At 46.3% G+C, this 21,985-nt stretch overlaps 1 protein-coding gene across 1 annotated transcript; it reads right to left on the reverse strand.

Annotated features, from left to right (window-relative positions):
* Nucleotides 1-213: 213 nt before the first annotated feature.
* Nucleotides 214-20,921, reverse strand: LONP1 (lon peptidase 1, mitochondrial). Its single transcript, XM_086627484.1, is given in 20 exon segments — nt 214-532; nt 535-595; nt 1,998-2,039; nt 2,041-2,163; nt 3,466-3,674; nt 4,643-4,808; nt 4,891-5,031; nt 5,318-5,434; nt 5,882-6,004; nt 7,438-7,525; nt 8,689-8,867; nt 9,784-9,922; nt 11,494-11,714; nt 13,339-13,422; nt 13,807-13,936; nt 14,522-14,583; nt 15,132-15,360; nt 18,565-18,684; nt 19,101-19,189; nt 20,550-20,921. Coding segments are annotated over 20 exon segments (2,796 nt in total). The 3' UTR covers nt 214-431.
* Between the last annotated feature and the right edge of the window lie 1,064 nt (nt 20,922-21,985).

Genomic DNA, 21,985 nt, shown 5'->3' on the forward strand with positions numbered 1-21,985 from the left:
ATAAACAAAAGACAGAGGTTTCTCACAGCTGCTCAACTACCAGGTATATCAGGAACACCATGGATGTGAATCACAGCCGCAGCTCTTGCTTGTAGAGTTAAATGTTTCCATAAGCAGCATTTAGAATTACAGAGAAACAACTGGAAAATCTTTAATGAGAGGAGATAGACTAGCTGCACTGCCTTGTGATGGATAACATGCACATTCCTCAGGTAAAATTTCACAGTTTTATTGGAAATGCTTGACATGGATCGTAATTCAATATTAAAGAGAGAGAAACACTTATTCTGCCAAAGCCATAATTCATTTCAGCAGCTGCGCAGCAGCAAGAGCTCCACGTCCCACTTCAGGATTGCCCTCGGGTCACCCCATTTCTGGGTGGGGGCTGAGCAATAAAGGACAGGCTGCCTCCAGCCATGCCAGGTTGTAAGTCATCCTCCAGCGGAATCCAGGTTTGGAAATGCTATATCAAATACCTCTTTGTAGTGCTCAACAAAATGCACTTCTAGTCCTTCTGTAATGAATCCAGCAGGTCGTAATAATCCTTTTTATTCTCTGATGGCAGAATGATGCAGGTTACACCTGCTCTCTTGGCCTAGGGGGAAAAGAAAGTTATACAGTCTGTTGAGTCCTGGAAATCCATCAATCCACTAGAAACACACTCTCCCACTTCAGAAGCAAGAACAAGAACAGTTATTTAGGAGCATGACCTGGCTTCACTTAGTTCTTCAGAAAGCAGCAAGGGCGTTACTCACAGGAGATGTCACTAAGGATGGGTGATGTTCTACATCTCCTCAAGCCCCCCAAAGACTCTCCAGTCCCACCTTCTCAGCTGCAGGGACAGCTGCAGGAGGTATTTTAGCAGGACCATGTCAGCACATCAGGGGATTGTTTAGAACAATTCATACTATTTCACACAGTTTTACAAGTCTGTTCCAACTCGGGTGAGGATAAACGCTAGAATCAAAGGAAGAATTAGAAACAGCTGATCAGACCAACCCACCACATCAATATGCGTGACCCATAGCACCCCACAGAACCTTTTCACACGACATCTGCATCAGAAGGAGCACAGAAAGTGGAGCTTGCTCACCAAGTGGCAGGTCTGTACCCGCTCACTCTGTGAGTGATCTGCACTTGGCCCTGTGTGGCCACTCACACTCCTGCAAGTGTAGCCAGTCATCAGTGCCACAGGTCCCTACCATACGTTAGTCCTTCTGCAGTGACAGAAATTGCCCATGTTAAAGCCACAAGGGAAAAGGAATCACACTGCACAAGGCTGTAGCCCGAACAGACTTGGGGACACAACACTGATGTGAAGCCCCAGCTCAACAGGTACCGAGGGAGCTAATGCCATTCCTGAAGACAGAAAATGTGTGTGTGAGGCAAGGCAGACGTAGGCAGGAGCTGTGCTGAGGAAAAGTACAGAGGGAGATTCAACGCTTGGAAAAGAATTCTGAAAATGGCCAAGGGTTAAATTGTGAATTGATTATTATGTACAAAGAAATTTCGCAGGGGAAAATGCAGGACACTGAGTTCCTTCCATCAAAACATAGGGATATCTATATGAAATTTTAAGTCAGACAATTCAAACTGGAACTAGAGAACAGAGCCTTAAGGATGACACCTTATGGATACTGTCAAGTCTACACTGGATGCCTCCTTAAACAGGCACTTCAACCCCGCACAAACTACGGGACCATACCAGTCTGTGATAGAGAAGACAGCTTTAACAGCCAGCTGATCCCTTCCAGCCTTAATTCCACCAGCCTAGTAACTAGATCCACACAGATGCCCAGGCACAGAGCCTGGGTTCCATCTCCTTCCTCACAGCCAGACACACATCCCCCTGTTCCCCCAGCCGGCTTCTCCACAGTATTTTTAATTGCTGCCTCTCGTGCTACAGGAGCGATCGCCCTGGTTGTCCCACTCACTGCTGAGCCCATCCCAGGCTCCCTCCCACAGATGATGCACGGAGACAAGATGATAGCTCTTACCGCAATAGTCTTCTCCTTGATTCCACCAACAGGAAGAATTTTTTCCAGTTAATGACACCTCTCCAGTCATGGCCACGTTCTGCCTCACTGGGCAATTCATGGCCAAGGACAGCAAAGCGGTTACTATGGTACACCCTGCACTTGGTCCGTCCTTTGGTGTTGCTCCCTGTGTAGAGAATAAATAAAAAATCACAAACCCTCTGCCCAGACAATCCCTTTGTCATTGCTGTTTTAACATGGCCCCAGTTTCAGGGCGTCTCACAAAGGTTTTTGAAAAACTTGTCACTGATGGAGTCCTGCTGTTTGAATTGGCTGATCTATTAACAGCTACGTCAGTCCTCACCTTATTCATGAGGAACAATCCATGAATCTACAACTCAGTTTCTGGCCTGATGCCACCACAATACTCATCAGGCTCAGGACTCTGAGTAATCAACATGAGCAGAAACCAGAGCATGAATGCTTTGAAGCTTTTTGTTGACCTAAGTCAATGATGGAAACAAGTAACAGAGGTCAGCGTCACAAGGCAAGACAGCATCAAGAGTCACAAGATAGTTGAGGACAATACTGAAAATCATTCAAGGTACAAAAGATCATTCAGTTTAGAAAGCCCAACAAAATCCAGGCCTAAACTAGTGACAGTCTGGATTTATCGGGTATCAAATAGATCTCTGAGGCAAGAGCAGAAGAAATGAATGTTTAATAGGGGGTAGAAACAGATAATTTCTGCTGTTTTCTGATCCTCCAGGAAACAAATGCACAGATAACCACCAGGTACCTGGACAGACACAGAGCAAGCTGCAACGAGGAGACTGGACTAGGTGAAAGCATGCAATAGTTCAGAAGCAAGCCTGGGCACAGTGTAGTACAGACTTTGTCTTCAGTAAAGCACCTGCCCAAAGCCTGTTACACCGCGTACGAGCCCCTTGGAGCATTGTGTGCATTTATTTTCAGTCCCCAAACTGGAAAAATGCAACCACTGCCATGATACGGAGTAGGAACCATGGCACAGAGACCAAGAGTAGTATTTTCAATTCTGTGCAAATGACCTGAAGCCTTTATGAAGGCCCAGTAACACAGAGACCTAAACTTTGGTTTCCTTGTAGCTGCACAGAAGCTTCTATCAAAAGCACTCATCTCTATGCCATGGTTTCCCCATCTGCACAACAGGGCCAACAGCTACAACGAAGGTCTGGGATTCCTTACAGCACTATCCAAGCCCCTGTATCCTCTCCACATGCTTGCTGCAGAAAGGAATGGAAACGCAGTGCATAAGAATGCTATCACAGGATCCTGAGGAAAATATCGTCCTTCCTAGGTTTTACTGCTGAAAAAGGGCATTCTGCCCAGCATGGACAAATGAAGTTCTTTCCAGCTTCATGTCTAGGGGAACAAACCAGCCGAGCTGCACTGAGAGTTCTGCAATGGCTGGCATCACTAGCCAGCTGGGAATTCCGCATCACTTTACCTCTGGCACATGCAAGTGCATATGGGAAGACATGAGAAAGTCATTGTTGGGGTCCTTCTGCATCAGAAAGGCTCTCGCAAACGTGTAAGCTATTTTGGCACTCTCTTTCATTACATCTCCCAGCTGCCCTGTTACTTCAAGGGACCCATCCTTGTTCTCCGTGTCTTTGGGTCGCCTCAGAGACGTTTCAACAAACAGAGTGGAACCTCCTAAGAAAGAAAAGAAAAACAACATTGTGAGAAAAGTTGAAGGAAAAATCAAACCAGAAGGTTTTGGTGATGTAGAAGCAACGTCACGAATTTGGAACTGGAGCTCTCTGATGAGACACTAGCTCTCGGGTGAAAAGCAGTTGAAATCTGCAGTCCGAATCCCTTCAGGAAGGCTACCTAGAAATCTCATCGGCACAGCTCTGAGACTCCATTCATTGATTCTCTGGAATTCACACTCCACCTATACAGGTACAAGCCCTGTTCCGTGGAAATAATCAGTTCTTACAATGGTTTCAGGTCTTTGTAGCCAAAAAGTAAGATAAGCTCATACCATGACACACATCTAGCCAATTCTAGTCTGATGGTGTCAGACTATTTACCTTCTCCTCCGTACTGATCATTTCCCTCTTAACTACTTCAGTTCTACCCAAGGTCAGCTGTAGTATGCAGGGGTCATATCCTTTGCTGTGTGCTGTACTTCCATACTGGAGTGCACATAAGCCCCCAAGTTACTTGGAGAGAAATCCAATAAACAGTAACTAGCCAACGGCACCCACGCCAACGGAGTGCTGGAATTCCTGCACCTGCCCTTGACATTGAAAGCCAAGTCCGTGGAGTGACCTCACTGATGAGACACAGCATGCCTCAGCGGTGCCGTAGGTCAGTACGGGAAGGAGACAAGGCCTTGTTCTCTCTGGAAAGGCTCGTGTGTGTAGTCACTGCTGCTCCCAACGTAGGTGCTTCACAGGCGATTTGGAGCATAAAGAGAACACAGGCTGGCCTGAAGCCAAAATGAGCCTGGGAAAGGGAGTAAGAAAGGGGCCCTTCTTCAGGGAAGAAGGAGTCAGGATCTAAAAGGCCACAGAAGTTAATTTTACCGGTGCCAGCAGAACTTCACCAGACTCATACTCAATTTTTGAAAACTATACGGAAATGCAGACATTAACCCCGAAGTTACTTTATCTCACCCATAGCTGTCCAGGCCAGACCCATCACCACTCCTGGCGGAGTGGTTTCATACATGCGATCCACAGTGAAGATGGGCTTTCCTACAAAGTCCTGCAGGTTTTCAGGTGTTACTTGGACCGTCTCTGCTTCTCCACTCACAATTTTATAAGCAGACTTCCTCAGTACCTGAGGAAGACAGTAATTTGTTTCTGTAGAAACAGCTAAGAAGGCTGCACCGTGGTCACAGTTACATACAACCTTCCCTCACCTTTTCTACTTGTTTCTGCAGATTCCTCACCCCACTCTCTCTGCAGTACTGCTTGATGAGAACAGTCAAGACGTCCGATGTGATTTTGGCTTTATTTTCATCCAAGCCACACAGAACTCGTGCTTGAGGGACCAAGTACCTCTGAAAGAAATCATCCCCACACCCTTCTGTTAGTATTCGTGACAAAAGCCCGGTGCTTCCAATTCACTCAACTCCATTCTGCTATTAGCTCAATGCCATTTTGTGGAGTCCACAGCCTATGGAACACCAGAGTTACTCTAACTGGGTGTTCAAATCAGAGGAACTCTGTAAAAAAACGCCATGTGTCTAATTTTTTTTGGACATAGTTGGATGTAAAACGTAAGCCTGAATCTGCCAAAAACATTTTATCAAATGTAATTCACAATGCATCAGTGGTTTCTCTTACCTCTGCAATTGCAAGCTTCTCTTCTGCTACATATCCTGACACATTGATCACTTCCATTCTATCTCGCAGTGGCTCTGGAATGGTTTCTGTTACATTGGCAGTACAAATAAAAAGTACCTGGAAGTAGTACAAGATTCTATTAAGTATTTTCATTAACCTCCTGCTTTACTCCAAGCAATGCTCCCTCAGTTCTGTATTTGTCTGAAGGGCTGGAGCAAGATCATCTTCTCTGTGGAATCTAGTTTTTATTACAGGAAAAGTTTTGGATTTTAGAACTATGTAGTAGCATGTTCTCTAGCCCCAAAATAAACATTTAGAAATACACACAGCACAAACTGGGAAACCAGAATGGTCCATTACTGACCAGGAAACTATTTGCCTGGGGAGATCTAGATCTAGATCTCACTTCTAAGACATTTCTACCTTCTATGAAGTTAGCACAGAAGTGACCAAATTCTGTATATGTATTTCTAAACTGCGATTAATGTAAGCCGCACAAAAAGTGCAACATTGATACATATTCATACATTCCAGCTCTACAATCTCTGCAGAAGAGAGAAATACCTTTGATAAATCCACAGGAACATCAAGGTAATGATCCAAGAAGTTAGAGTTCTGTTCTGGGTCCAACAGCTCTAGAAGGGCTGAGGATGGATCCCCTTGATATCCTCTTCCTATTTTATCCACCTATGGGAGAAAACCTTTAAATGCTCTAAGTTTCTCACCACAATAAATTCTCACGTAAAGACGTTTAAAGGCTCCATCTGAAAATCTTCATGTGTTGTTCATAAACAGCCACCAGCAGTCTATCAGTTTTCTGTGCGCTCACCCACATCCCCACTATCCTACCGTGTGAGCACGTGACACACCTGACAAGACATGGGACTTCAACGGTGTTGTAGAGCAGCACTATCTCAGGGAGTCTCAGAGAGCGTGTGCCATCGAAAGCAAGTGAGTTATCGTGGACTAGTGGGCTACTACTTGTTAAGCTGAGCTACAGTCACAGCCCAGAATACTTATTCCACAGTGGGAGGACGACGGGGTGCTGGCTTATACCATTTCCCTAATACATAAGCTTAGACACTCTCCTCGCCCTGCTCAAGGTGCAAAGTGCCTATACACAGCTAGTGACCTTGGCTGCTTCCACAGAACCAGAGACTGACTGAGGCTGGTAGGGACTTTGAGGTTATCTTGTCCAACCCCACTGCCCACCTAGAGCCAGCTGCCCACAACCATGCCCAAGGTTGTTGTCTCTTTCGGCATTGTTCATGTCCTCAGAAGAAGAGGTCACCACAGGGCCACTCTCCACTGCTTTTCTCCCCCTAAAGAGTAGCATTAACTAGGTGGACATAATGCAATTTGCTACTATGGCCAATGCAAGGCTCCTCACCCACACGACTTCAGTAAAAACGCCATGACCTACAGGTTTCGTTACCTTGCAAATCAAGATACCCATTGGTTACATCACAGTGCAACTCATTACCCAGTTTCTTGGCCCCCCCATACCATTCCCAAGACATGTGCTGTTGGTCTTTCCCAGACATGACAGACAAGGAGGCTAGAGACACCTTTAGTCTATTCTGAACACCTGCTATTATATCCTGTCCTTGTTTGGTTTTCCACACAGCAGCAGACTGGTAGCCATGTCTCATTTTTTCTCAAATCAGGTCACAAATTGACTGTAAGCATCTTACTCCCTATAGTCTTGCTTCAGACCTGCTGAGAGAGTGACTCTCTTCAATGATCACATGGGCAATAGTGGTTTTGTGCACAATGATGAACCCAAACGTAGGTGGGGAACACAAGAGCTACTGAAGCCTCTGGATATCCAGCTCCATTGGAATCCTCAAGATCCAAATAGCTGCAATTTAATGAGAATGGCACAACTGAATACTAAAGCTGAAGTCTGTTACAGGAAGAGAAAACAAAGGGTCCAAGATATCACTGTCACCCAAAGAACTTGAGAGCCCAGCCTTATTTAATTAAAAAAAAAACAAACAAAAAACACATAATTTTTTTAGGGATTTTTAGGAGAGTTACTGCTTCACCCTTCCTATTGGGGTCAAGTATTGATACATGTTTTTAAGAGCAAAAACTAGAAGAAACACCAGATACATCACCTCATCGATCAGTATAAGTGGATTCTCTGTCTTGGTCTTCTTCAGACACTGGATGATTTTTCCTGGCATTGCTCCAACATACGTTCTCCTGTTTTACCAGAGACTGTATTTAGGGAACCACTGTAAAGCACTGCACACACCACACAACACAGCACACAGCTGATGGAACAGGTATATCCTGCTGGGAAACAGGTCTATGTTTCTTCTACATCTAATCAAAAGCATTCTCCATCACCGTACTAAGCACCAAGACCAATCTACTCTTTCTAATAGAGATCAGACATGAATTTTGGAAGAATACTCCTGAACTACAGTTTTTATCTTTAGTTTTAACCACTTTTAAATTAGAGTGAAGCAAAGAGGTAAGGCTGAGAACAGAGATGTTTGAAAAGTGACTTCTTGGTTTTGGGGTAAAGAAATGTTAGAAAAGGGAACATTTCATTCCCTCACTTGTTAGGGAAAAAAGGAAGATCAGTGTAAATGAAAAGATACACTGAAGGAACAAACTCCTAACAGCAAAACACAATCTTTCTGCTGGAGGGAACTGCCATTCACGAACATGCAGAAGCAGAGCAAGAGGGTAAGAGTGAATGCCAAGAGGCACAGAGCAGAGAACATCCTGAAAAGTATATAAAATATTTCTCTCTGCTTCTGTATCATATAGGGCAGAACCTCACAGGTTCAGTTCACACTGCAATTCACTACTCCTACTAGTATGAAAACACTGACAGTTTTATTTTCAGGTGTATGTGGAAGGAAAATAAATCCATGGCAGAGTTGGATTTACTAATTTTTGTATTCATATCTTCTTGTTCTCCCCATGAATATTCTTGTTCCCAAGTTTTCCTCTTGTAGCACCTCCCTCCTGATTATTCATACTCAATCATACCTGATCACGTGAATGACCCTGTTCAAGCTGTCACCATTCTCTGCTGCTGGCATTTACAGACAGACATGGATTCACATTTGGCATCAGTCCAATGCTTCTGGGTAGCTCAGGCAACTTTTCAAAATCTCCCACGGGCATACACGAGAAGCAGGGAGTGACTGCACTTAGAGACACAAACGTGACTCTGTTCCAACTCCGCCCTCTGCTATCCTTTTCACTTCTGTCCACATCCCTACTCCAGTCTGCGAGGGTTGGCAGAACAGAGGTGAAAGTTACACGCATTGTCCAACTCCAGGTAGGTTCCTATTCTGACAACGTTAGTAAAAACTGCTGGATAGAGAAACTGCCCAGGTTACACTGACCTGTGTCCTTTTATTTCTGCTACATCAGTCATCCCTCCAACGCTGAAGCGGAAGTACTCTCTGTTTAGGGCTCTGGCAATGGAGCGGGCAATGCTGGTTTTGCCAACCCCAGGGGGGCCGTAAAAACACAGGATCTTCCCCTGAGTGGACCCTCGCAGCTGGCTGACTGCTATAAATTCCTGCAGAACAGACAAAGCACTGGTAGTGAGCAAAGGGCAACTGCAGCAACACCAAAGCATACTTGTTATCAGGTCAAGCAACGATTACAAAACGAGCATCATACACAAAACTGGTCCTCAAAGGACTTGGGAGGTCAAGGCCAGAAGCTAAGGGTACTGGTGCACCTCTTTTCCCTCTGGTTATTTACACACTCGGCTGTCCCTGGGTTTTGTGCTCTGTACTCATCTCACCAGGAGAAGCAGTCTCTCTCTCCGCTGTGAGAGGGAAGACAGACTTCTAGCTCTTCTCCCAGCTTCCCTAGTTCTCACCTGAGGAGAAGCTCCATGTGAGCATCTCCTACTGTACCACTTCTCTGTAAAGTTAAACTTACATCTTTTCACACTCCTGTGCTAGACAACTCTCAAATACCGCTCAGGATTTGAGAAATCAAAATATCACGGTTCAGAGCTGAACTCTCAACTGCTCCTACGCTTACAGTGGAGAAATCACTGTGCAAACGGGCAGAGAGATGTGGTTCCCCTGTAGCAAGGCAGTTATTTAGCAAAGCTGAGCCTTGGTCTCAGATTCAGCATGTTTTGAAAAGGCAGAAGCTTTGCCAGTAAAGAAGAACCATTTTAACAGTCTCTGAACTAACTGATTAAAATCCAGAGACTGCTTCCCTTAGACACTTACTCACTTGCTCAGCATTAATTAGCAAACAGTATATTGCTGTTCAAAAATCAGAATATGACCTTCATTGCCACGAGTAATTAAACACATTAACTGATCACCAGAACATTGTGTTCTTTCATTCAGCTTTCTGTTTGATCCATGAATAAACACAAACTCAATGGAGAGCTGCAATCTGAAACACAACCGAAACGCCTGACGCTCAGCAGAACATGAAATGGGACACACTGCCTGCTCTCGCCTTACCAGAATTCGCTTCTTGACGTCATCCATTCCATAATGATCCTCCTCCAGAACTGCTCGGGCTCTGGTCAGCTCCAGGTTCTCCTCGCTACACTTACCCCATGGGATGGATGTCAGCCAGTCCAAGTAGTTCCGTGTAACACTGATGGAAACACACAAACGAGAGTGATTTGACAACAACCAGCTCATGCCTTCCTCCACTGCCTTCCAAAATAACCTCATCCAGAACAAGTGGGACATAAACTACTCATGGAAGGGAGACTACAAAAAGAACATAATTATCTGGGCAGTCATTGCTAACCTTTTGTTATGGTCTTAATTACCTTGTCTCTTCCTGCCCCTAAAAAATCAAAGCCTTCTTTCACAGCTTTTTCTTTCCTGGGACAAAGAACCTCCAACATACCATGCAAGACCTAGATTTCCGCACGCAAATTTCCTGTATGATTTTTTGGTGTGGGGCTGGTTCCTGCCTGAAGATGAGTAAGACTGATTGTAAGTTCTGCACTACTGTCGACTGTTTGGATCAGGTCACAAAACTTAAAGATAGAAAACCCGTTTTCTCTGTTTCCCCAGTGGACCAAGGCAATGTAAAGAACAAAGACTCCTGGCTCAGAAGCAAGAAAAAACAACCTGGATGTACAACACAAGAGAGAAAGATTTAAGACTGGGACTTAAGGATGTTAGTACAGAAGCTAATGGTAGAAATAACCAGTTTAAACAGACTGCTACCGAGGAGAACACGAGTGCCTAAAAGCAGCACTCGTCTGTTCTAAAACTCTGCACACTCAGATCGGGTATTCAACCAGACAAGGAGGTCTGCAAGATGCTGTCAATAGCAAATTGTGTGCAGTGATGAACACAGAGAAGCAGAGCCCCCTGTGCTTGGCTGGCTGATCCCACGATTCGGTCTGTGGCACTCACCACACCAACAGAGCTTTGGCTTTTCTCTCCCAAGTACTTCCTCTGCAAATCTGCTACCACTGTTACTACTGAGGGAAAGGTACTCTGCTGGCTGTGAAGCTCAGTGTGCCTTTCCCAGCTTCCTCCCTGCTCCTCCTAGTATATGACTATCAAGATGTTTCTCATCCAAACTACATGTTTGCCCTCAAACACAGTCCTTTACTCCATAAAAGATACTTTCAGAAGCAAAGATCCAGGGCATTAGAGTGCTGCTGAGTACACTGACTGCTGTATTGTATAGCACACACCACCTACACGGACAAGAAACATTCAAAGCAGGATCAGTTTCTGACAATCCATGCCATGAATTATGCAGTAGAAGCTATTCACTCCTTTGCAATGCCAACCCTGGCCCAGCACTTCAGGGACCAACTCAGATAGCTTAGCCAATGTCACATGTTAGCAACTGGCTACCCTTCTTTCACATCTAAGGAAAACACCTGAGTACAAGAGAAGCCAAAATTTGGGCTGAAGGAATCACTGCACATTTGACAAGGGGTAAGGAAGGTCTTATCTACAGCATTAGGCTGCAAGAGAAGAGCTAAAATGATCAATGGAGGTAAACTACAGTAAAATATAGGAGATTTGGAGAACAATCTTATAGCAAGGATGTGACCACATGCTACGTTCAGTGAAAACAACCATGACAAAAAGAGAAAAGAAACTCTTAAGGTAAGAGTTTCACAGAATTGTATTGATTTCTCTCATTCTCCCAACTGACCCTGACAAGAGATGGCATAGCCAAGCACTCACTTGAATTCCGAGGAGTGATTATCCAGCAAGCCCAACTTGTTCAACTCTTCGTCAATCACATCCATGACATGTTTTGGCACTACCAGCTCCTTTAGTCGCTCACGGAATTTCTCTTCTATAGCATCCTTGTCCTCTTTTTCCAGACCTAGCTCTTTCTTAATGATCTTCAGTTGCTCTTGGAGAAGATATTTGCGATGTGTTTGCTTGATCTTCTCCTCAACCTAGACACAGCAACAAACACAGTAACTATCCTGCTCCTGGTACAACCCATCAAACATCAAATGCTTTCAAATATTTCTCAGTTACGACCTTCTCAGCAACTGAAAATACCACTCAGAAATAATTTGCCGCATGTTCTACTACAAAAAGTTACTCTGTAACATACTCCAGCTCTCTTCACATCTTGGTAGCCTCCACTGGCCATGATTCATTACTTCAGTGTTTTGTTCATACTGGGAAGACCAAAAGCCGGGCAGAGTAAGCCAGATGTGACCTCCCTAGTGCCAAATAGAGGGGAATAACCACTCCCCTCGCCCTGCTGTCTACACAACTGCACACAGAGCCTAGTAGGCAGTTGGCCTTTCTTGCCACAAGGACAGACTGCTAATTCAGGGTCAGCTTCCTGTACACCAGGGCCACAAAGTCCTTTTCTGCAAAGTTATTTTCTATCTAGCTGGCACCCAACCCATCCTGTCGCACGGGGTTATTCCAACCCAGGTGTGGGACTATGAATTTCTCTTTGCTGAATCCCTGAGGGACATCACTAGTAGCTAGCTGCAGTTAGACTTTATAGTGTTGATCACAACACTTCCTGCCCAGTAGTCTAGCCAATTTTTTCACCCACCTTGTACTACATCCTTCCAGTCTAACATTCCAAACTGATCATAAGAATACTATGGGTGACCACAACAAAGAGCTTGCTAATGTCAAGGTATTCAGTAGTCATTGTTCTCCCTTTGTGCTCTAGGCCTTCTTAACAGAGAAGGCAATCAGGTCAAGGAGACACAGATTGCTCTTGGAAAATTCCTTCTGACTCTTCCAAACCATCTCCTCTTTCATTTGCCTTACAGGGCTTCCAGGAGGATTTTCCTCATAACCTTCCCAGGGATTGAGGTCAGGCTGACATGTCTGTAGTCTTTCCAACTCTCCTTCTTGAAGATGGGCATGACATTTACCTTCTTCCACTTAGCAGGAACCTCCCCAATCACCACAGTGTTTTAAAGATAACAGACAACAAAATAATGACACTGATAAGCCCTCTCAGCATCCTTGGATGCACTCATCTGGTCCCACAAGCTGCATGTGTTCAACTTCCTTAAGAAGTCTCCAACAATTCCTATGCTGGTCCAAATGCATTTTGCACTTCACATGAATTTTAAAAGCCCCAATTATTGGGAGTTAATAAACCCAGGAACTTTTGACTCAGTATACACAAATCTTTGTACTTAATATACTTAGTTTTGATGCAGTTCTTGTATTCTGAGAACTATGGTCATTCACAGTGGTTAGCAAAGGGTCTTATAAAATAACACTGTGCTATGTACAGTACTATGCTGGATATTTTCACACAGATGTTGGTAAACTGCAGTCCTCCAAGATTTGCCTGCTTGCAGGAAATTGCAACTTGGCCACAATTTAACAGCATATGCAGTCGTCTCATGTCTTGTTACTTTTACAATGTGCATGAAAAATCGAATTTCTAACAGAAGAAGAATATAAAATCTTAACTCTAAAATAACCTCCCTTTAGAGTGTGTAGCTTAAATTCTTCAATGGCCACGCTAAGCATCACAGTAATGGACATGATACAAATACATAAAAGGTATGTGTTACTTGAAAAACTCACCTCCCTTCCAAGACGCTGCTGAAGTTTGCTCAGCTCATATTCCTTCTTTAAAAGGGAAAGGGCTTTGTAAAGCCGTTTGGGGATCTGGAAAAGGCAGACACAAAATGAGTTTTCAGGCACCATGTTCTTGTCAACTGTCAGTGAGAAAGGGAGAATATACAGCTCCAACAGGTTGCCTAGGAGAACTCTCCAGCACCTGCAGATGAACCATGTAGCAACTCTGCAACATGCAACCAGCACGCAAAAGAAAATTATTTGCCACCAAAGATGCAGAGCATCCATCCAGCCTTTCCTTAAGGCAAGTTATTAATGACTTACTGTACCCTTCAAGAGGAACCCAGCCACTGATATTAACCTATCACAGTACTGAAGTCCCCTCTGTACTGAGGCTGGTAAAAAACCCCATGACATGTAACAGATACACTTTTGATTCAGTTAGCACAGCTTTAGTTAAGAACTTCATCTTACACTAGTTTCTTCCAAGATGTCTTGAAGTTCTTGTGACTCTGCCCCTGTCAGTGCTGCACCCATGTCACTCAGATAGATAGGGTTATCCACCACACGTTGTCCAGCCTGCATCATCTGAAGCACAGACTCTCTGAAAAAACAGTAACAAACCCCAAAATGCTCAGTAAACTTTGACATTCATAAGGGAGTATCCTTGTAGAGTTATTTACTTGTTGTGACAGTAAGAAATGAAACACAGCTGAGTTGCATGGCAAAATAACTTTTTTTTTTAAATTTGACTAAGCCAATACTCAGTAACAAACACATAAATCACTTCATAAAAGGAATGATAGCTGATAAAAGAAACCAACTATACGAAATGCTCTCTTAACCATTATGGAAAATTTTGTGTGTCAGTATGCTAAGACTCTTCTTATGCTCATATTACATGGATCAGACCACGATACTTATTGCAGTGAGCTTTGCTTAGATCCAGATCACCTGCCATAGGACCTGCCATTCTTCCCCATATCCAGGTTTCACATCAGGTTTTCAAACCTTCCCCTCTGTTTCCAACAATGGATGATAAAACTTGCATCCCCAAACAAAATTCTAGGTGACAATTCAGCAAACATCTCTTCTTCATACAGCAAAAGGACAAGTGGAATAGATAATCTCAGCGTGCTTCAGCCTGAGAACACACTGTTCCCAAAGCAGGGCAGCATGGGAAACATACCTGTACAAGGGGTTCAAGGCAATGATGTCCCGGATTGTTTTGACAATTTCTGCAGTAAGCGCCTATAAACGCAACAAAGATTTAATCAACAAAAAGACTGGAAAAGGACAGTCAAGGTCTATGACATTCCCCAACCTCTCCAGCATGGGAGCACAGAAATACAGTCCCTGGCCACCCATGTGCAGTGGTGTGCTGTAATGGTACCAGGTGTTGGGGCAGTTAGTCCTCCTAGGAGACAAGGAAAGGCAAGAAGGGATACAGGCTGGCTTCCTGCATGCACAAAACTTAACTGGTTCTTGGCCAGAAGATATGATCTGGTTGACCACTGAAGTCACCTTGGAGCAAAGGCTCAGTTTGATAGAGGATATTATAGACTTAAGCACAGCCCAACCTCTTCATTCAGCAACTTTTTGAAATGATCAGTTCTAAGGAATTGAGCTGTTGTAATGAAAAATAATTATTTGCACATAAGCCCCTCATGCAGTGTCTGTGAGAAGGAAGAAGTGGTTTTCTGAAATCAGAGCCTGATTTTACAACTCTTCCTTTTAAGCAAGAAACATAGGTGCAACTCTGCAGGACAAGTCCAGGCTTGCAGGATTAATTCACTCACTTTAACCTCTTCTGTGATCTGAAAATCTTCATGAACCACGTTCTCTACTTCTACCATGAGAACCTCCTGTGAGGAAGCAGCTACAGGATCTAGTACCACTTCCACTGCTTGGTCCTTTGCTCCAGGCTCCTCTTCAGCCTCTTTCTTAGATCGCTTCTGTTTTCTTCTAACTTTTTGTTTGTTCTCAGGCTCCTCAGGCTCAACCTCTAGTTGTTTGTTTATACGAATCCTGAAAGCCAAAAGGAACCAGCTACCATCAATTCTCCTCTGTTATATGTGATTTCAGCTCTTCAGTATGAAAAGGAAAGTCTAAGTTGCATTTTGAGTAAACTAAAATTTGAAACTTTGACAAAGGTCATGACTGTAGGTGTTTTGACAAGATTTAGCTTTTGGTTAATTTTGTCAAAATAAGGCTTGATTTATTAAACCAGTAATAAGTGGTAGACACTGATAGGACTTATTTAAATAAATTTACAGTAAATTGCCACACAAAAAGGTGAACTGACCACCGAATCAACCTATTGGGGTGTGAACAAGAGCCCAAGGGCAGCCCACAGCACCTTTATCATAAACTGTGTTAGCTTCAACCAGCTGCAGAGCTACAAAAACAGATTTCTAACGATTAAAGGAAAAATAATCTAAATATTGTTGGTGAACATACTACATGCACACAAAGCTCAATAGCAAAGACTGTCTGACTTCTCAGTGACACGTTGCAGCACATGAACAGAACAATTAATACAGCATCTTTGTTAGTACGTCTGCTTAGGAGCTAGTTTCTACATGGGAGAAGTTTTGCTACATGAACCAACAATTCTGATGTAACTTCATACCCTCTTCTTGTCTCTCTCCTGAAAAGCAAGTTCACTGTTTCACTTTAATTCTGAATATAATGCAAAATATAAGTCAAAATGCAAGGTCCTTCACCTGGGTCGGGCCAGTCCTAGGCACAAATACAAACTGGGCACAGAGTGGGTTGAGAGTAGCCCTGAAGAGAAGGATTTGGGGGTGTTTATAGATGAGAAGCTCAACATGAGCCAGCAGTGCGCTCATGCGGCCCAGAAGGCCAACCACGTCCTGGGATGTATCAAGAGAAGCGTGGTCAGCAGGTCAAGAGAGGTGATTCTCCCCCTCTACTCTGCTCTTGTGAGACCCCACCTCGAATACTGCGCCCAGTTCTGGTGTCCCCACCATAAGAGAGACATAGATCTGTTGGAGCGTGTTCAGAGGAGGGCCACAAAGATGATCCAGGGGCTGGAGCACCTCTGCTACGAGGACAGGTTGCGGGAGCTGGGATTGTTCAGCCTTGAAAAGAGAAAACTTCAGGGGGACCCAAGAGCTTCCTTCCAATACCTGAAGGGAACTTACAGGAAGGCTGGGGAGGGACTTTTTACAAGAGTGTCCACTGATAGGACAAGGGGAAATGGGTTTAAGTTGAAGGAGAACAGATTTAGATTGGATCTTAGAAAGAAATTCTTCAGTACGAGGGCGGTGAGACTTTGGAATAAATTGCCCAGAGAAGTTGTGGATGCCCCTCCCTGGAGGTGTTCAAGGCCAGGTTGGACAGAGCCTTGAGTAGCCTGATCTAGTTGAGAGGCGTCCCTGCCCATGACAGGGAGGTTGGATTAGATGATCTCTGAGGTCCCTTCCAGCCTGTGCCATTCTATGATTCTATGACAATGTTCTGCTTTTTCAGTTTTCTGATTCTCAGCAATTGAGCTCTCTGCTTTAAACCACATCTGCTGCATTATCTACTGTAACACTAAATATTACACATCATGTGCATAACAGACCTTGAATATATGGAATATACCTAGACATATGAAATTTTGGTCTGTTACAACAAAGAGATTTCCTGGACTATGATTTTGAAAGAGATCAAATCCACAATATATTCCACAACAATTAATTATTAATCCCTAAAAAGGACAGGCTAGATCACACGGCATAATCACCTCCCAAAAAATTAGTTTCCCTGCTACTGTTTTTAAACTTTTCTGAATCTTTCCTGCTGCATATATATCCTCATGTCAGATGTTTTCAACACAGGTTATAACCTGCAGTTCCCCAGAAAAGGATGAAAATCTTGCACTCTCCAATGGCTTAAAAAGTTTCCACACGAGTGTTAAACAAACACTCAGAAACTGCAACAGCCTTTGACAAAGTTGTCTTACTAGGCTGTGAATATGAAGTCTAAAAAACCCTTGTGGTGGAGCAGACTCCCAGCTCACAGGATAACTGCCATCACAGCCAGGGTGCAGGTCTTATCTTCCGTGTGATCTCCTTCAAAAAATAAGGCTCAACTACTCGGATGGTCTGCCACTAGCAACTCTTGACTAATTTTGACTACTCTTGTCAACAGAATAGAGTCACAGAAAATTAAGCTCAAAAACATTTTCTGGAGGGTAAGGTTGCTGGTGGTGGAAATCAGCTGCTGGGTAGAAGAACATCCCATTGCAGGGCAACCAGACTGAACTGAGCAGCAGCCAGCTGGCCACTCACCACGTAAAGACCTTTGGACTGACTACAGAAGCTGCTGCCCTGACGCAGAAGCAGCCTAGAAGGTACCCGGGGAGCACCAAGAGAGAGATTTAGAATGAGAGGACCCACACTTGCAGTACACCACGTTTCATTATTTTGGCTGCTGATATAAGAGTTTCCTTTTCTGTATTTTTCCCTGTAAATGCAGCATGTGTCTCAGATCTGACACCCAGTGAGGCTCCTATGGACATGACTGACCAGCGCTCTCTGTCGCAATCAAATAAAGACAAATTCCCCACACTTTCCAAGTTATAGGGAAATATTTCTATTCCAAGTAAACAAAAAACAATAGCTGCCTATTTCCAAAATCTAATCAAACAAAGTTATGCTTTGATAACACGGCAGGAGGTCTAAGACTTCATTTGGAAAGGAGTTGACTTGCAAACTCATGCAAATTCAGCTTCAAGAAGTACTGCCCATTCTTTGCAGCCCGGAACAAAGGCAACTGGAGCCAAGTGAGTGGGAGGGAAAAAAGCCATACGTCAAAGCAAAACACACCCTCCATCCGTCTCCCCCGCCACGTTTCTGTCCTTGTATTTTCTGTTCCAATGGAAACTGGTTATCTGACACTTAGACCCACCAGAGTTTTTTCACTATCACTAATCCTTGCTGTACTTGTCAGAGAAACTGCTAAACTTCAGTTTAGCATCACATTACAATTTATATGAGAATGACAGGCACTAGCTCTTCCATCTTGGGGCTACCGTGTCACATCTGTAATAGTACACGGAGTACTGGGGCTGGAGCACCAGCGCACCGTTAGGAAACGCTGTGGTAACAACAGCCATACACGAGTTGTGTATGAAAATGCACATTCATGGTGAAAACCATAAAGGGATAGATCTGTTTATAAAGAAGTCTGGTGAGATGCAGTGGAAGTACAAAGAATTACCTTCGGTGTCCCATGACTATCATACGCAACTTATCTCCAAGGTCCTGCATTTCATGAATCTGTACAAAAGTTCCCATCTGGTAGATTTCATTCAGATCCTCCACCACATCAGATTCATTGCTATTGAGGAAAAAAAATTGGAGTAGATATTCAGAATCTTGAGAAAGTAGGTAAGATTTAAAAAGAAAGAAACAATCACTATTTGCAGAGCTTTAAACTGGACTCAGGAGCAAAGAAACTTCACTTTATCCCCACTGTTACCACCATGTAGCACCTTTCCAAACGACCCAACTACCTGGATGGTTCATGTCCCTCTCAAATAACAACAGTGTTTTCTCAAGCAAGACTCAAGCTCCCAGCAGCACTGGCGGTGGCAATGAAATCTGTCATAGCAGAAGGATGCTCCAAGCCTACACAGTTTCTGTAATACTATCCAAGGCAGGGAATTTCAGATCATAGTTTTTAGTGTAAATGCAGCATAGTAATAGAAATGGCTTACTTTTCAATTTTTAAAAAGATCAAGAGAAATTACTTACTTATCATCCTTTTTAAGAAAAACACCTGCATAAGGCTGGGCAAGACGAACTTTTCTCCTCAGCAGCTCAACCAGCTTCTTATTCTTTACCTAGGACAACAATAGGCGGGAAGTCAGAGGTGGATTTTCTGTAAGCTTTGCACCCAGAGTGTGTAAGGCCAGGCACGGTGAAACCCCACGACTGAATTATGAAGTTTAATCTCGGATTTTTACAGTCTTGCCCTCATTAGCGGATAGTAACACGGAAGTGGAAGAATATTAGAGAAACAGGAAATTCGAGTATTTAAAACAAGTCACTGAGTACATGAGCCAAAGAACAAAATTAGTAATTCCATGTTCACTGTAGAGACTCCACATTGTCAGGAAATAAAGTATTGAATAGCAGCACAATGAATTTGCAGGATAAGAGGGAACATTTAACTATCATCTTACAGTAAGACACTTGACCTGCACATTGAAATGAATGACATATACATAAAAGTATCATATGACTGCATGCCTAAAGATCCTCAAAATAATGTACAATCTTCTCCTTCCCCCAACACGGCTATAACGACACCAGAAGTGGCACGTATTAGATTTGAACATGCAGAAAAATATTACAGGAGAAATAACATGATGATAAATAACACTGCAAGAACAGGAAAACATTGATTCGGTTCTTGTTGCATTTACTCCAAAATCAGGTCAGTAAAGTACTAGTGAGGCACAAAAAACATGAGTGCTTGTTCCAAACCAGTTGCGCTTCGGAAGGAAAAAGCATTCCTGGCCTGTGAGCTCACGTCACACATGGAAGACCAAACGTACGGTTCTCAGAACGCGTGCGGGGGTGCAGAGATCCCCCTGAAACGCCGGGGTCGCCATCCCCACCCCGGCAGCGTCTCCCACGGCAGCAGAGCTGCTCCGTACGGAATTCCCACCTCCCTGCTGCATCCCAGTTCACAGACGCTGCTCCGGCGCTACGGCACGAGCCCGCGCAGCCGACCCGAGGGCACGCTCGCTGCCCTTCACCGACAGCACCGCCGGACCCCGCGAACGGCGGCCGCTGCGAGCGGCGCGACCGACTGACGCAACGCTTGGGCGGCCCGGGGCAGCGGCCCGGCACGAAACCGCCGCCCCAGCGCCGCCGGGCCGCGCGGCGGGAAACGGGCGCCGAGGGGCCGCACCGAGTTACTCGCCTCGCCGGCCCCGCAGCGCTCCCCGCCCAAAAGGGACCGGTAACGACACAGAGCGCGGCTCCGGGGGGAACCGCGCCCCGGCACTACCGGCAGACAAGCCCGTGCGCACGGCCACGGCCGGGAACACCCGCCGCGTGCCGCCCGCCCTTCGGGGGCGCAGCCCCGGCCCGGCACAGCCGCGGAACCGCCCGCAGCCCCGGCCCCGGTACCGCTGCCCTTCCCGCCGCGCCGGCTGCGGCAGCGAGCACGAGCACGCGCCCCCGGCCCCGCACCTCGATGATCTTGATGAAGCGCGGGAACACGGGGTTGCGCGTCACGGCGATGAGCGGGACGTTGGGGAAATGCTCCGGGACGAGCAGCGGCGTCAGCGCCGTCATGACCGGCCCGGCCCCGCCGCCGTCCGCCCCGCCGCCGCCGCCACCGTCCTCGCCGCCGCCGTCCGGCGCGTCACCCCCCACCAGGCCGCCGTGGCTCCGCTGGTGCCGTGGCGGGCCGGTGCTGAAGGCGGCGCGGGCCGGCGGCGCGGAGCCCGGCGGGGCCGAGGGGAGCGCGGAGGAGGCGGCCGCCAAGAGGCGGCGCCGCGCGGGCGCCAGCAGCGCCGGCCGCCAGCGCCCGCACAGCCGCAAGCAGCGGGCGGCCGCCATACTGCCGGCGCGCGGCCCCGCCACACTTCCGGCCCCGCCGCGGCGCGCAGGCGCTGGGAGCGCGGGGCCCGCCGTGCCGGGGCGCGCGTGGCGGCGCGCACGTCCGAGGAGTCCCGGGAGCCGCCGGTTCGCGTCCCGGCCGCGCCGAGCGCCGCTTGCGAGGGGGCGGGAGCGCGGCGGGGCTGGCGCGGATGTCCGCGGGGACGGGCAGCGGGCGCGTTACCGCCCTGCCCCGAGGGGGCACCTCACCTCACGGCGCCGGCCCTGGCCGCTCCCGGCGGGGGGGCGGTGCGCAGCAGCCGAACCGGCCGCGGTAGGTGGGCGGAGAGATGCGGGGGGACGGGGGTGAGTGGCCAGAAAGGAAAGAAACTCCGCTGGAGGAAGCGCCCTGCTGAGGGGAGGCCGTGAGTGTTTCCTCGGTAGCCGAGAGCTCAGTGGTCACCGGGCCGGTCGGCCAGCGCCGTGTCCAGACGGCTCTTGAATATCTCCGTGAATGGACACCCCGCACGCGGTCCGGGCACCCTGTGCCAGTGCGGAGTCACCCCCACAGTAAGAAAGGGTTTCCTTGTGTTGAGAGGGAACCTGCTGTGTTCGTTTGTGCCCATGGTGTCTGGTGCTGCCAGTGGGCGGTCCCGAGCAGCGCCGGGCTCCGTCCGTGCACCCTTCCGTCGGGTGTTGGGCGCACTGGTGGGATCCCCGGAACCCCCCTTCTCCCGGCTGAGCAGTCCCAGCTCTCTCGGCCTTCCTTCATGGGCGATTCTGTTACCGAGCAATGAAGCGGTTAACATTTTCGTGAAAGAATTTCATGAAGGGTTCAGTAGACGGTTTGGACATACCTAAGGAACATGGTAAGATGACCATCCTTGACCGGGAGCGATTAGAAGGGAGACTCTTTATCCAGAACTGTCTGCCCTTGGAGGGAACATCCCAGAAACTGCAGAAACTTTGTTCTCATGTTTTTCTGAGCTGTGAACATGCAGTGACTTGGGGGAAAAGGTAATTCCGGCCAGGGGAGATCGTGACCACCGGCTCACGATCCTAAATACACTCCAGACCCTAAAGAA

The sequence above is a fragment of the Tauraco erythrolophus genome, chromosome 28 (genome assembly GCF_009769465.1).
Source record: "Tauraco erythrolophus isolate bTauEry1 chromosome 28, bTauEry1.pri, whole genome shotgun sequence".
Taxonomy (NCBI): domain Eukaryota; kingdom Metazoa; phylum Chordata; class Aves; order Musophagiformes; family Musophagidae; genus Tauraco; species Tauraco erythrolophus.